The 15,901-nt window shown below is 41.5% G+C and overlaps 1 protein-coding gene across 2 annotated transcripts in view; it reads left to right on the top strand.

Moving 5' to 3' along the window:
* The window catches only part of LOC116040775 (plexin-A1-like), a 300,695-nt gene extending 284,794 nt beyond the window's left edge, over positions 1-15,901 (top strand). For both annotated transcript variants that reach the window (XM_031286408.2, XM_031286409.2), the window contains exons 26-34: positions 18-164; positions 749-908; positions 2,147-2,250; positions 2,345-2,441; positions 4,644-4,834; positions 7,577-7,746; positions 9,043-9,255; positions 11,865-12,015; positions 14,767-15,901. In XM_031286408.2, coding sequence (XP_031142268.1) covers positions 18-164; positions 749-908; positions 2,147-2,250; positions 2,345-2,441; positions 4,644-4,834; positions 7,577-7,746; positions 9,043-9,255; positions 11,865-12,015; positions 14,767-14,862 — 1,329 coding nt within the window. In that variant the 3' untranslated portion in view covers positions 14,863-15,901. The remainder of the gene's footprint in view (positions 1-17; positions 165-748; positions 909-2,146; positions 2,251-2,344; positions 2,442-4,643; positions 4,835-7,576; positions 7,747-9,042; positions 9,256-11,864; positions 12,016-14,766) is intronic.

Here is a 15,901-nt window from a genome sequence, read left to right on the forward strand (position 1 = left end):
GTCTGCTCCCTCACCAGGAGTGTGCCGGGGAGCCTCTGTTCATGCTTTACTGTGCCATCAAGCAGCAGATGGAGAAGGGACCCATAGACGCCATCACAGGAGAAGCCCGCTACTCCCTCAGTGAGGATAAACTCATCAGGCAACAGATTGACTACAAAACACTGGTCAGTAAACGTATTGTGTCTTGAGGCTTTGCTCTGAATCACTTGATGAGTTGTTAAGCTTCAGTCACATTTGACGATGACAATTTTAAACCAAGCTCTTAACTAATCAGCAGCTGAAATGTGGTGGCCAACAGTTGCTTAATTGATCAGAAAGTCAACTGTGGGGAAGGATTCCTTCCAGGGTAAACATAGCGCTTCAGCATCAGTTGTGTTGGGAGGGAGAATGTGATCTTTTGCCCAGCGTTCTCTCTCCAAACAAAGCACTTCAGGTTTGGATTGGAAACATTCAGACAAACCTACTTGTCTGCTACAGTTGTTTTGGTCTGCACCCATGTGCGAATGCTTTGCTGTGAGTCATTATAGTCCTGAACAAACTGAACGGACTAGGAAAATGTCCAGGTTTTAAAAACAGCTGCTGCAAACAAACTAGGTGTGAAAATGTTGTCATGCACATTCAAATGCACCTAACCAATCATCCAAACAGCTCACTAGTTGGCAACGTTCTTGCAGTGTCTCTGCCTAAAGCCTAAATTGTTGTGTCTGTTTTTCATTTCCCTTTGTTTCCACCTGTTTTTTTCCGCCAGACGTTGCACTGTGTAAACCCAGAGAATGAGAACGCCCAAGAGGTGACGGTCAAGTGTCTGAACTGTGACACCATCACTCAGGTCAAAGAGAAGCTGCTCGATGCAGTGTACAAGGGCAGCCCCTATTCACAAAGGCCCAAGGCTTCTGATATGGACCTGGGTAAGACAACACAACACTGTACGTGCATGCATGTTCTAACTGTATGAGACAGATGTAATTACTGGCCAAGATGGCGGTCCAGAGGCATGCTTATGTGAACCGCTGCATGCCGTAGATGTGTCTTGTAAACTTAGTTCTACACTGTACACTACAACTCCAACCTCTTCGCCTCTACTCCTTACCTATTGAAGTCAACGTGACATTGTCTTGACATTGTCTGGCGATTTTTTTTTTGTTTGTTTGCTTGTTTTGTTCTAGAAGGCAGAATTATGTTAATTTATTGAGAAAAGGGCAAACAACTGAAGCTGCAATAAACACTATAGACTGGGACCAGAATCAATTAATATTTGAAATAAGCCTGCATTAATTAATTTTGTTGGCTGCGTGGAGGCATCGCAAACAACCTGTAAACAGAACATTCACATATTATCCTCCTTTGCTCATTTACATATCCTGCAGACACGGTGCAGTATAAGCATTAATTTGGAGTCGTGTTTGTATCCACCTGGTGAATGTACTGTACATCCGATATTTACTCTCCTTTTAGCTCTGTTTTGGTCTCTGTCAAATTCCATGGGAAATATCTGGCTTTTTAGCTGCTAAATGCTCCACATGTTAGCTATCTAGTAGCTACCTTTGTCTGCGTGCCTTTTGGTGCTGGGCAGGTAGTGTACAGTGGGTTTTTTCAGAGCTTTATTAGCTGTAAACGGGGTTGACAGGAGTGTTGAGAGTGATCCAAAACAGTAAAGTAGTGGGCCCTAAAACCCAAACAATGAGCTGAAAGATTCTAAAACGCTCCGTAGAGCTGAATGGAACGGCAGAGTAGGGTAATAACTATTTGTGCGTTTGCCGATAAAAAAAAATATTGATATGTGCAGCTTTAAGTGACTACATATAATTTACTTTCTCAAAAAAGTGGAGAAGTAAAGTGGGAAACACACTGACAATCCCTACGCAGCATAAAGAAATGTGCTGCAAATAGAGAAAACACAAGCCAAGCAAGTTGTGCACAGTGCACGTTTCTGATATTTTCTTCAGTAACCTGAGCAAAGGTGTTTTTTTTCCCCCACAGGGATCAAGACTTAATTCATGAAAAGTGAGGGAACACGATTAGCATTTACAAACAACTAAAATGATATCTGACCGCACTGCAAGACCAAAAGAAACATGCACACAAACACACTCAGAGTACTTGTGTAGTGTTCTTTGCTCTAAACCTCTGTTCCCTCTTCCTGAAGAATGGCGTCAAGGCCGGATGGCCAGAATCATTCTGCAGGATGAAGACGTCACAACTAAGATTGACAATGACTGGAAACGCCTCAACACACTGGCTCACTATCAGGTACACAAGCACTGACATGCACACAAAACAAGCACAAGCAACAGCTGGGTTGGATTTACCCAGTGAATATTTTGGTGTGTGTCTTGGTGTGCAGGTAACAGATGGCTCGGTGATCGCCCTGGTGCCAAAGCAGAACTCTGCCTATAACATCTCCAACTCCTCCACCTTCACCAAGAGCCTCAGCAGATACGGTACGACTCCCATTCCCCTTTTGAATTGACCCTATTTAAATCATTCTGTCAATGATTCCCATCCCTCTAACTGCCTACCCCCCTTCACACACCCACACCCACACCCACACACACACACACACACACACACACACACACACCCTTTCACACACTTTATCGTGGCCATTCTTTGTGAATGGCAATCCTTTTTATCCATTGCTATCTGCCCAGGCCAAGGCTATTCCACGGCTATTTCCAAACAGCTCATGAATGACAGGCATTAAAGTAGACACCTCGATCCCCAGCTGACAAAGTGAAAGAGAGAGAGAGAGAGTCAGCCAGAGAGAGAGAGAGAGAGAGAGAGAGCGCGAGAAAGAGCACCTGGCCGTCAGCGATAGACAGAGGCCCGGCATCAATATGGTATACTTCTCTGGAGAATTAAAGTATTTAGAAGATAAATCACTCTGCAGTAAAAGACTTGACCCTTGTCTGATAACAAAAATGGGTAGTGACCCTCAGGCATGCACGGCTCGGGACTGATCTAGACTCACAGCAACCTGGATTTTCTCTAAAAGCACCCGTATAAATCGTATGAAATTTTGTTTGTGTGTGGTTAATATGCAAATAGACATAACATTTGGGGGTAGCATGGTTGCCTCTATTTGTCACTGTACTGTAGAGATAGAGAGTAAACATAGGTAGAGAGAGAGAGGGTATGACATGCATCACAAGCTTCTTCGGCTGTAAGAAAGTCTTTTGGAATCATGTTGCAGTTATGCCTTGCCTACCTGATATCCACAACATAGACATGCCTCTTTATCAGAGTTTTTATACATTGAGGGCAGATTCCGATAACAATTGTGTTACCTGAAATTAACAGGAGAGTGAGACCTCTGCTACTAATACTACTACTGTCATCAAATATAGAAGTGCTGGTCTTCTATAAGTGGTGGTGCGTGCATGCGTGCATGCATATTTTGTGTTTCTTCTATAACATGTTAACATGAGTTTTTCTAATACTGCCCATGGCTGCTGCACCTGTATTCACCCTCTGTCTGAGACGCTCTGTTGGAGCGCCTGTCTCTTTAAGCATTATAAATATTGGTTATAGCCACTCTCACAACAAATACCTCGGATTCTGTAGTAAGAAGTTTAGTCTATTGATTTAGTGGCTTTTTGACTCTGAATAAATGCATCACACAACACCTACAATGTTTGAGTGCTGGATTTGTGGAGAGAAATGCAACTGGGGAAAATTCTTTCTGAAATCAAAGGTTTGGTTTTTATGAGTCATCTCACCCTAAATAAAACGTGTCTTTCCATGTTCATATTTGCCTTATGGTTTAATTGCGATCATGTGTGTGTGTGTGTGTGTGTGTGTGTGTGTGTGTTTATGAGCACAGGTAAATGTTGGCCACCAGTGGCCGTGATGGGTTTGAAATCAAACCCACTCAGCACCCCGCCGGCAAGAGCAACAACAGCACTAGACACCACCTCACTCAGCCTCTTTCACTTTTCTATCCCGTGCTCTCCCATTACTCTCCATTTCACCCCTCTCTCTCCTGACCTTCTTTGTCTATCTGTCCATTTCACCCACCCACCCACCCACCCCCTTTTCCTGCCATCTCCTCTCCTCTCCATCCTTTCACCAAACATAAGGGGATTGCAACATGCATCAGCAACTCTCTCTTTTATCTCTCCACCTCCTCTATTCATTCCATATGCCTTCTTCCCCAGGAGCAACAGCTAGTTAGGAGATAGTTCACTCTCCACCCCATGTGCACTTCACCTGACTGGTTGCTTTTCCCCTCTCCATACTAAATAGAAAAGTCGTAGATATGCATCTCCTTGCTTCGCTCTAATCAACTTTGACACGCCATGAATAATGAAGCAGACATAGATGCTGGGGAAAAAGGGAGGGGGAGTGTGAGTCACAGTCTGTAAAAGAGAGAGAAGAATGTAGGAAATTTGCGGAGTTTTGGGTGATTATTGGTCGATTAGTTAACTTACCTGTCAGGTAATGAGATTCTACATGTTTTTACATCTACTGTATAACCTGTGAGAAGTAGAAGAGTAGGCTGCAATATTTGCTGGTTTTTCTAACTCCAAAAATGGGCTCTAATAAGGGAAATTGGCTTTTTTTTGTTCACTGAATCACATTGTTTCTAACAAAAGCTGACAATAGTTCTTCCAAATATTTCTGTTTTGTGTTTGTGGCTTTAGAGAGTATGCTGAGGACAGCCAGTAGTCCAGATAGCCTACGATCCCGAACACCCATGATCACCCCTGACCTGGAGAGTGGAACCAAATTGTGGCATCTGGTGAAGAACCACGACCACTCGGACCAAAGGGAGGGCGACCGAGGCAGCAAGATGGTTTCTGAGATCTACCTGACCAGGCTGCTAGCTACAAAAGTAAGACAAAAAGGAGTAAACTACATGCCAGTGTTTTAAAAGTTTATTCCAGTCATGGTGAAAAAATCTCCAACACTGCACTTAGAACCATTGGGGAACAGTAAAACTCACCACTGAAACTCAGACTAATGGAATATCTACAACATTATCATCTCTTTAAGACAAAGGGATCCACCTCACCTATTTGATGGGAGAGGAAACTACTAGTACAGAAAGTCTGCAGGTCTATAAGGAGTCTTAAATTATGTTGAATCACATCATCACAATTCAAGGCATTTCTATGTCAGGTAATGGTACATACATTTTACATTTACATGTTTTTATTAGACTTTTGTCCAAAGTGATAGGGAGCACATAGGAGAATAGTTTGGATTGAGATTTCCTAAAATTAAATGAGTTGAAATTGCTCCCGTGCAAGTGGCCACTCTATAGGCAAGCATTAGTGACTTGAACTTGGAAGCAGCAAGAAGGAGCCAGTTTAGGGCGATGAAAAGTGGAGTGACACAAGCTGTTTTTGGCTAGTTGAAGACCAGATATGGTGCCGCATTTTGAATCATTTGCAGAGTTTTTAGTGTGCGTGTTGGCAGCCCTGCCAGCATGGCATTACAGTAGACAGAAGGACTGGCTGGGATCACAAGGAGTTCAGTCTTGAAAAGATTTATCAGAAGGGGACGTTTCATCATCCATATTGAGGTATCAGTGAGCCAGGCTGAGATCCACGCTAACATAGTGGGGTGGTCTGACAGCATGGACAGATAGAACTGGGTATTAGCATCACAGCAGTGGTAAAGAAAAAACATGTGAGCAGATAATCAGACCAGGGGTGGTGGCATATATTGAGAAGGTTTGAGGACCAAGCACTGATCCTAGCGGTACCCCTGTGGAAAGAAAGTGAAGCTTGGACTCTTCTCCTTCCCATGCTAAAGATTGCCCTATCACTAACAGTGCAGTTTGAATGGAATGACCACTCTTTAAATCATACTGGTTTGGTTTGTGGGAGGAAATCTGAGACTTGAGCAAAACCTGCTTACTGTACAACTTCAGGATAGGAAAGGTGGTAGCAAGACCGGCCACGTTCTATATACTTCAGATGGGTTTAGAGTCAGCTTTATCAGCAGTGGAGTTAGAGTTTAGGGTTAGGGTTTAGGGTAACTTATGTGGGCTTGGAAGAGTATATTGTATTGTAGTATATTCTTAATTGATGATGAAGCTTGTTCATTTTTTAGACTTACCTAACCAAACTGGTCAGCCATTGTATACACACATACAGGGATAAACAGACCCATAACATTTTCATACATCTTGGATCCTTGCAGCATCCAGCTATCTTTCCTTTCCGCCTTCAGTGTCTCTCAGTTCATCGTCTCTATCCTAGATGTAAGAGGGGGAGGGAAATATAGCAATGGGCAGCAGTTACAAGTGGGCTGGCTTTTCAATTTCCAGTGGTTATAAGAAAAAAACAGATTAACCACCACACGCCCAAAGCTGGGCGTGTGGTGCAGAGTGCAGGGAGGCAGATACAGGAGGTGTCAGGAGACCGGTAATTTGTTGAGGGATTAAAGAGGCCATACATGATGAAAAAACAGAGACAAATGCAATTGAGAAGCTCATCTTGTCCCTGTTTCTCCATGGCTGTCTTTCTGCGTCTGTCTGCCCGGCCGTCTCGTCTATGCAGATTTCAGTACTTTGATCCACGACTGGGACAGAATTCATTCCTGTTCCATTTCACAATGGCTGACTAAATACCATCCCCAAACATTTCCTCAGTAATATATTCTGCCAGATGGAGAAGTCTGGGAAACAAATGTGTTGTTAAGGAAATTCATTTAGCTACATTTGATGTGATTATGTTGAAGCATTGTCATTGGAGGAATGCGCCATCCAAATCCGAGAGCTGGGGTTCCTGTTTGTGATTCTGCAGATCGAGGGAATCACAAAGCGTGAGTTATAACTGCGATTCCCACTGGGGCCATTCATACTAAAAATGCACACACTTATGGCCCATTCAGGTGCTGCGGATACAAGTGGCTGGAAATTGTACATATATTCTGTCACAGTGAAATTATGTTCATTGCCATTCTCTAATGTACCTTCTCTCTGAGATTTCATAAGATGTTCTTCTTCTCTTCTACAGTAATTAACAGGTAGATTTTAAACATACGTATACGACTTTGGATTTTTTTTTTTAAGTGTTTTTGAGGGCGATCATGAGTACCAAGAATGCTTAACACGAGCGATCAAAATCAATTTAAGTAATAAAACATTAAACCCTCTAAAAAAAAGGGTCAAAGTGATTTGCCATAATAAGGCAATATCACTGTAACAAAACTGTCAAAAGGAATCAGAGATAAACAACTGTACCTGAAAAATGCTTGTCAGTCATAAGATTCCAACGTCTACAGTACTGCTATATAACAATTTTAAATCTTAAGGTTTAAGACCACTAATGTGTATGGTGTTAAATAACATGTCAACTTGTATTCAAGGTTCAAGGTTTAATTTATACATTAATAAAAACAACATAAAAATGAAAGTGCTGCCATCCAACCAACCAAACTTGATCACCAAAACATAGCATATAAAAGTCCATTGAATACATTCATAGATGAAAACAACACTAAACTTGATTCCATATTAAAACAGTTAAGAGTACCATTCAAACAACAATAAAAAAAACAACTAAAACTTAAATAAATCCTTACAAATGTCTTGTTTTCTCTCTATCCTCGTCTTTCCATTCAGGGTACGCTACAGAAGTTTGTGGATGACCTGTTTGAGACTATCTTCAGCACGGCCCACAGAGGCAGCGCGCTGCCGCTGGCCATCAAGTACATGTTCGACTTCCTGGACGAGCAGGCCGACAAACACTCCATCACAGACTACGACGTACGACATACCTGGAAGAGCAACTGGTAAGTAAGAGAGTTAAAATAATTACCAAGGGTGTACAGTATTATGGGAACTGGATACTGATGGCATCCCCATTCACTCCAATGAAAATTCCATCTCCAGCACATAAAGATCTTCAAGTTTGGCCTCATGACATTTGCATTAGAGTCTCTCCCGAACTAAGAACTGGCTGACTTCCCACACATATTAGTAATACAAAAATAAAACGTTGGTAGATATTTGGTGGCTTTTAAATGTGTATTTTAGTAATTTATTTAAGCAAATACATCAAACATTGCCTGGTTTCAGCTCCTCAAATGTGTGGAGGTGTTGATTTACTTTGTCTTTTGTAATAGTTAATAAATATCTTTAAGTTTTGGAGTGTTTGTCGGCCAAAAAGAGCATGTGATGACATTACCTTGGACTTTTCGATGGCCATTTTTCACTATTTTCTGACTTTTTATTGAACAAACGGTTACACTTTACTTGAAGGTATCTATATAAGAGTGACATGACACTGTCATGAACGTGTCATAAACCGTTATGACATAACGCTTCAGTCATTAAGTGTCATTCAGTTTTTGTCATGACAAGTTAGGGTTAGGGTTAGGGTTCATGTGTCATGACAGTGTCATGTGTTCATGGCAGTGTCATGTCACTCTTATGTAGATATCTTCAAGTAAAGTGTTACCGAACAAACAAATAACTTATTGTTCAAGGAAAAATCAAGATATTAATCAGTAATGAAACATGCCTATTTGAAGCTCTGATAGATTACATTTTGAATGTTTTTTGATGATTTTTCTGATCCAGATAATGTTATATACTCTCTGGAAAGTAAATATCTTTGTGAACAACACTGCAGAAAAACGTATTGTATTAAATCAATAAATCCAGGTCTGCAAAATTCATAAATCATTTAAACAGTTGCTGTGTCTCATGCTTGGTCATAATTAACTGGATGATTTAATAACATCTTCAGACTGGCATTGCAATATTTTTTCCATAAATTACTTATTTGTGTTTATTTCATTAAAATGTTTGCACAGAATTTAGGTGAACTTCTTTATAAAGTTGTGACCAATTACACACTACCTGTAAGCTGCTACATTGCCTAAGGGGCCATGGGGCTTACTGAGCAAGATTACTATATAAACCATTAGAAAAAAAAAACACAAAGTAGTGTGATGTGAACAATAGTAAATTAAGCAACCAAAGCAAAGCACTCAATCGCTTCAAATTATGTTTTAATACAGGACATTTGTAAGTTATATTTCATTATGTGTTTATAAAGTGTCTATTCTGTGTTCCGGCTACAGTCTTCCTCTGCGGTTCTGGGTGAACGTCATCAAGAACCCCCAGTTTGTATTTGACATCCATAAGAACAGCATCACGGACGCCTGTCTGTCTGTGGTGGCCCAGACCTTCATGGACTCCTGTTCAACGTCAGAACACAAACTAGGAAAAGACTCACCTTCAAATAAGCTGCTATACGCTAAAGACATCCCCAACTACAAGAACTGGGTAGAGAGGTAAGTCAAAGTTTAACGCAGACAAATTCAAATCAATATTAAACTAGAAGAAAATAAAAAAACACAGCATATCCACAGTTATAAATGCTAAGTGGAAAAGATCCATATGGGTTGTTGGAAGCTGGGAAGGTTGACTAATTAGTAAAGTTGTCTTCAAAGAAAAGTGAGGTGAGAGGAGAGATTAAAGTTAATTACACTTCTAAACTGCTAAGCTAAAAACAACTGTGAGATACTGAGAACATAACAGGTTGAACGTTTTCAGCTATTAGCATTTGAAGCATTTATTACTGGATTCAGAGTACACAGTTCGATTACATGAGCGCAAAGAAACCATATACTGTAATTACAGCTTGATCCAGGCTCATAAATATGAAATACAGTGTACACAAGAGTACAGAGTATCTGTAATACCATGTGATATTTTAAACTCGCCATGTGAATTCAAGTCCAAGAAAAAGGCTAGCTGAAAAAATGTGCTCTGGTTCACCCTTCATCTTTTATTGAGCTCCAGAATGTTTAACTAAACTCAAGATAAGTTATGCACCACCGATGCTTGTCCACAGTCATTGTTTCTGCTGATTGTGGAAGAGTCCAATAGTCTCTAAGTAGCTTTGGCAATGTGAATTACAGCTCCTCCCACAGCTTGTATTGATGTTTTAAGAGTTGACGAAAGAGACAGGATTTTTTTCTCATACCCAGATTGCCAGGAACAGACAATATCAACTGATAGCGAAAAAAATTATGTATAAAACTAAAAAATTGAATTCAACTATGTTAATTAAAAAGTAAGTTATATGACTGCTGTGCATTCTCCCCTCCCTCTGGCTGCTGCAGCACTCAGAAGCTAAATCAGAAGAGCAGACAATTATCCTGGTCCAAGGCCCACTTCTTTATTTTGAGCAAGATACTGTACATAAATGTGCTACAGTTAGTCCTTAGGCTTGCAGGGAGTATTTGAAGGCAGTATGAGATAAGAATTTATAGGTGATGGTTAATTAGGTGCAGTTAAACCTTGTTTTCTATTATGCCTACTAACGACACTCAACCCCAGCCTGCCCTGCTGCAGTAAACCTTATGATAGTTGAGATATGGATTCTGCAAACAGGTCTGGGTACAGCTCGATATTAGGAGATTTTCTTAATATACTGTATTGTTTTCTGCCTGCCTCACTTTCCATGGACATTTTGCTCCGCTGCAGCAGCCAGCACCACTGAGTCAATAATGTGAAGGTTGTTGTTGCTCTGGCCAGATGGACCTCAATAAGTGCAAGTTAACGCTCAGTCATGATAAGGGACTGTACAAAATTGATTGGGATGGGGATGGGGGCTGAATCTTCTCTCTTGATTCCCTCTATTTTTAAATAGAGAGCCTCAAAATAAACAGTTATTACAGCCAGTGAATGAGTGGACTGGACACACACGGCAGCTCTGTCGCTGCTGATGGAGTTGAGCACAGTATTTTCACCCCACCCTATATTCCAAATAGTAAAAATGTATAGGAATTATATAAGATGATGCTATAGCCTAATATGTAGGAGATCAGATGTGTGGTTGACTGTCATAACCAGTCTACCTGTATTTAAATAATAAACTCACAAGGCAATAAAATAATATATAAATCTGGAGTGATGATGACAAAGTTAAAAGACCTTCCCTGCTCTCTCTAAAAAATGTAACACGTCCTCCAACCGGGTCGTATAGGTACATAGGTCCTTTGTTTCTACCAGTTCCTTACCCTCTAATACGACCCACAGGAGTGTTTCCGAAATTATCTCCCCTACTGGTGGCAACAGATCAACACATCCTCATACCTAAACATAACGGTCGCAGTTTTAAAGTTGTGGTTAATGTTGTGAAACGGTTACAGTTTGGTTAGGTTTAGGCAACAAAATTACTTGGTTAGCTTTAGGAAAAGATCATGGGTTGGGTTAAAATAGGTATGTTTGTTAACTTACAAGTTAACTTAAGTCAACGCAATCGCAAGTTAAAATACGTCAATGTAATCTCAAAGTGTGTTTGTTTGACCCATCCATCCACACCGACCTCCTCCCAATGCAGACTTTTACTTACTACGTCCCCTGACTCCTTTGCTCCCCTCATAAATACTACGGCCACAAGAGGTCGCAGCCACAATAAACGTAAATGTTGGTTGTAACAAGCTCCTTGTACAAACAACCTATAGGTTCTTTTGTTTGGGAGGGGGGGGGGCAGTCTCAGAAATGTACCTACCCCTCAGCAAATGCAAAACAAATACCCCTCCCTTCCCCTTTAAATAGCTTTGCTACAATCCCTTAAAAACAAGTCAACCTATATATGTTATTGAATGATACACAGTGCACTCCTCTTCAGCTGTGTTTGGCTATATTCGCCCTTGCATGTCCATTTGTCCCATCAGAGTGTCTTTGAGCAAGATACTGGAACATCAGCTAAATATTGAACCTCGAAATGTGAACTGTATCAATCCCCCAGTGAGAAGACTGGTCACCAGCTGCCACTGTTTGCATTCAGAATATATAACAACCAGTCCAACAAGTTCAGCCAGTAAGGGGACTTTTGGATGGAATACCAATGGTGCAGTAGGTAAATCTCTCTGTCTGACCTTTCCTCTAGGTATTACTCCGATATCTCCCGTATGCCAGCCATCAGTGATCAGGACATGAGTGCCTACCTGGCAGAGCAGTCCCGCCTACACCTTAGCCAGTTCAACAGTATGTCTGCGCTGCACGAGATCTACTCCTACATCATCAAATACAAAGACGAGGTAAGCTCCCACTGCACATGGAATAGAATTGAACAGAATGCAAAAGAGTGTTTTTATGTAATTACTCGGTAGCAGGGTGTGCTGTGTCTTCTCCCCTTTACTAATTTTGACTAATGCCATGAGGTCATTTTAATTCAATTACACTGATAACCAGCCCACATTATTAAGGGCTGGAAGGTATTATCACCATTAGGATGCACATTACAGCATGAGCTTAACACATTGTGAAGTTAATGGAGCTTCATTAGAAGAGACTTGCATGTACAGTATCCTACATCTGCTGCTGGTTGATTGAAACGCAACATTTCTGTACAAACCAGGACCGTGTGTGTGTGTGTGTGTGTGTGTGTGTGTGTGTGTGTGTGTGTGTGTGTGTGTGCGTGTGTGCGTGCGTGCGTGCGTGCGTGCGTGCGTGCGTCCGTGCGTCCGTGCGTGCGTGCGTGCGTGCGTGTGTTCGACATTTAGAAAAATACAGTTGTTTTCTTTCTTGGTGAGAGTTAGATGAGATGATCAATGCCATGCTTCTTTCCATACACTAAATATAAAGCTACAGCCAGAGAGTCTTGTCGTCACCGTGAAGTTGCCAAGCAACTCTACATGTATAATATGTATGTTTATAATAATATGTAATAACTCTTTTTCTATAAATATGAGCATTACAAGATAAACAGTGTGTACTATAAAGGACATTTCCTGTGTCACACACATTCAAAACCCTGCTATTTAAAATTTAAACCACTGGATCATTTAAAACACGTTTCTCTTGAGTCATTCGTATGTACAACATAAAAAATCAATAGTTTCTCTGTAACTGTTACTCTGCATTTGCTCATATTTAATGAATGCTGCCAATCTCATCAAGGGTTTTTGTTTATGTATGTTTTTGTTTGGTAGGACCATCATTGAGTCATGTCATGTTCTTATCTCTACATTCTGTGAATAATTTAAACTAGGTCCTGTGTTGTGTTGAGTTGAATGGTGTTATGTCTCTGTTATTATGTTTGTGATCATAGTTTCTGTGATGTATTTAATGTTGTTTTGTCATTGTTGTTCAGTGTAATTATGCACTGCAATGTATAGATGCACAAGTTCTGGGCAGACTCCAGGAAGAATAGCTGTGGCTATGGCCTCAGCTTATGGAGATCCCAATAAATCTTAATCTATACAGTAGTTAGACATTTTGGGAAATGCATTCATTCTATCAAGAGTTAGTAAGAGGACCGATGCCACTCGTACAGTCATGTGCAGAAGTTAGCACACCCATGCTAAAGTTGACTAAAAAGAGGAATAAAAAAATCATCTTTTGGAAATTGATCTTAATACCTTAATTAAAAAAATGAGGAAAAATCCAATCTTTAAGGACACCAATTTTCTTTGTGAATGAATAATGTATCGTAAATAAATAAATGTTCTTCCTTAAAATACAGGGGGCATAAGTGAGTACACCCCTATGTTAAATTCCCATAGAGGCAGGCAGATTTGTATTTTTAAAGGCCAGTTATTTCATGGATCCAGGATACTATGCATCCTGATAAAGTTCCCTTGGCCTTTGGAATTAAAGTAGTCCCACATCATCACATACCCTTCACCATACCTAGAGATTGGCATGGTTTAGCCTAATAGCTGGTTTGATTTGCATTGAGAGATGATTTCATGGAAAGTACCCCATGCCAATCTCTAGGTAACTCCTGCACATGACTGTATATCTGTCCTTTTAAAACCAAATTGGACAAACAACAATGTGTGGTTTTAATTTTCTTGGCCGGACACTTTGGCTTCCTGGAGTTTCAGCTGGTTGCCTGGCAACCTCACAGTGACGACAAGACTCGTACAAGTCACTGCACCGGCCAAGAAAAAGGCCGGCAGATAAGTTTGAATGTTTTTTTGTAAGAATTAAACAAACAAGATGTAACATCGTTCATTAGTGAGTTTTAGAAGTGCTGGTTATTGTCCTCCTTCCTGTACATTCCTTTACATTCTGCTCCCATAATTCACCGGGGGTTCATATCCCGCCCTAGACTTTTACCCTCCTTCATCAGCCCATTTTAGATAACTATAGGCCGCCTCATCCTCTTCTCTTTCCCTCCCCTCCTTCCTCCTTCCTCCTTCCCATCCCGCCATAGCAACAATATTACAGTAGTTATGCTGGCTGGTTGCAGCTGGCTCCATTCAAACCAACTGCTCCCCTTCATTACAGCCTATTATCCAGATGTAGGCAGCTGCACGGCCCCCATCGCCTCTAACACATACCCTAACCTTAAACGCACAAAAACACAGACACACACACACAGGCATAAATACATATGGACATGCTTAACATGCTCGCATGCACATGCTAATGCACATACACACACACATATAAACCAGAATGATGCACTACAAACACAAATACCCACATAAATAGAGTATTTTTTCACACACTGCACCAGATCCTCCCTCCCTTGTCACACCTAATGGCCACTGGGAGTGTGTGTTGGTGTCTTATTAACATGCCATTATAGACATCCCACAGCCCTAACACCTGCCCCGACCACCATGTCCATGTTGTCAGCATCAGTTTAAAATGTAATCACTAACAGGGAAACTTAAATTAGCATCAGAACGCTTTTCCTGCAGAGTCGGTGTGTCTGAGCATCAATCAAACATTTAGGGTTCAGAAGGGAAACAGTGTGCTTTGCTGCATGCAAACAAGTGAAACAAGTGATTAAGGTGCAATGATGTAGTGTAATCTTCCTCCACGTATGTGTCCAGATCCTGTCGGCGTTACAGAAGGACGAGCAGTCGCGCAGACAGCGGCTACGTGGCAAGCTGGAGCAGGTCATCGACACCATGGCGCTGGCTAGCTGAGGACTGGCAAATCGGACGCCTCGGCTAGGGGGAGAACTGGCCAACCAACACGCCTTCCCTGACAACCTTTGTCACCCGTGAAATTTTGACCCTCGGCATTTGAAGTCTGTCATTATCACCCTCACAAACAACAAAAAACGGCAGCGGGAAAAAAAGACAGCAAAGGACACAAGTACCCAGCAGCAGCACACTGGAGAGACAGCAGAGTTTGGAAACTACGGCCCTGCCGGCCGGGTTGGCCAACCCAAGCCCCTTAACAACCAAATGAAGCGCACCCTCATTCTTCAGCCGATATGGACCTCAGCTCAGGAGAGCGTTTGTTTTCATCAAGGCCCTCATCACATCTGGAGTCCTACGGGTGCAGCAGTTGGGTACTTTGGCCACAATCAGGACCGGTACGTGCACATTGGTGACCAAACACTCATCTTGCTGGATATAGAGCTGGAAAATGCTACAGGAAAGGAAAGGTATAAGCCACCAGCTAGTAGCTCGCCACAGCCAAGGCTATGGTTCAGACTGTGAGCCAATACAAATCCAGGATATATCATTGCGATACTTGATCCCTGTAAGGAATTTCTCTTTTCTGTTTGCTGTCCTCCACAGAGAGGTCAGGGGTCAGGGACAGCTTACAGAGCAGCAGCCGTGGAGCTGGTATGGATTCAGTGTGTTGCTCAAAGACACTACAGCAGGGTGGATGCTAGGCAACACGTAGGCTTCAGCCACTGCAGGGCAACCAGGCGAAGGGACTTTGCAGGGAAACTCTTCCTCCAGTACTGACTCTCAAATACTAAACAAGAACTCCACTATAGTCCAACAAAGGACATTTTCAGTTTCATAACTCTGCATTTGATTTGTCATTGCATTTGATTCTGTTTTCTTTTCTCTCCCCCAACTGAACTGCCCACTCTCCCCAGTGCTGTGCCACTTGTGTTACTGCTGAATTTGCACAACAAAGTTGAATCAAAAGAGAGAAGAGGATATATGAATATATATATAGATATATAAATACAAACCTTTTTTTTTAAACAAATGAAAAGTT

Source organism: Sander lucioperca, chromosome 12 (genome assembly GCF_008315115.2).
Source record: "Sander lucioperca isolate FBNREF2018 chromosome 12, SLUC_FBN_1.2, whole genome shotgun sequence".
NCBI lineage: Eukaryota > Metazoa > Chordata > Actinopteri > Perciformes > Percidae > Sander > Sander lucioperca.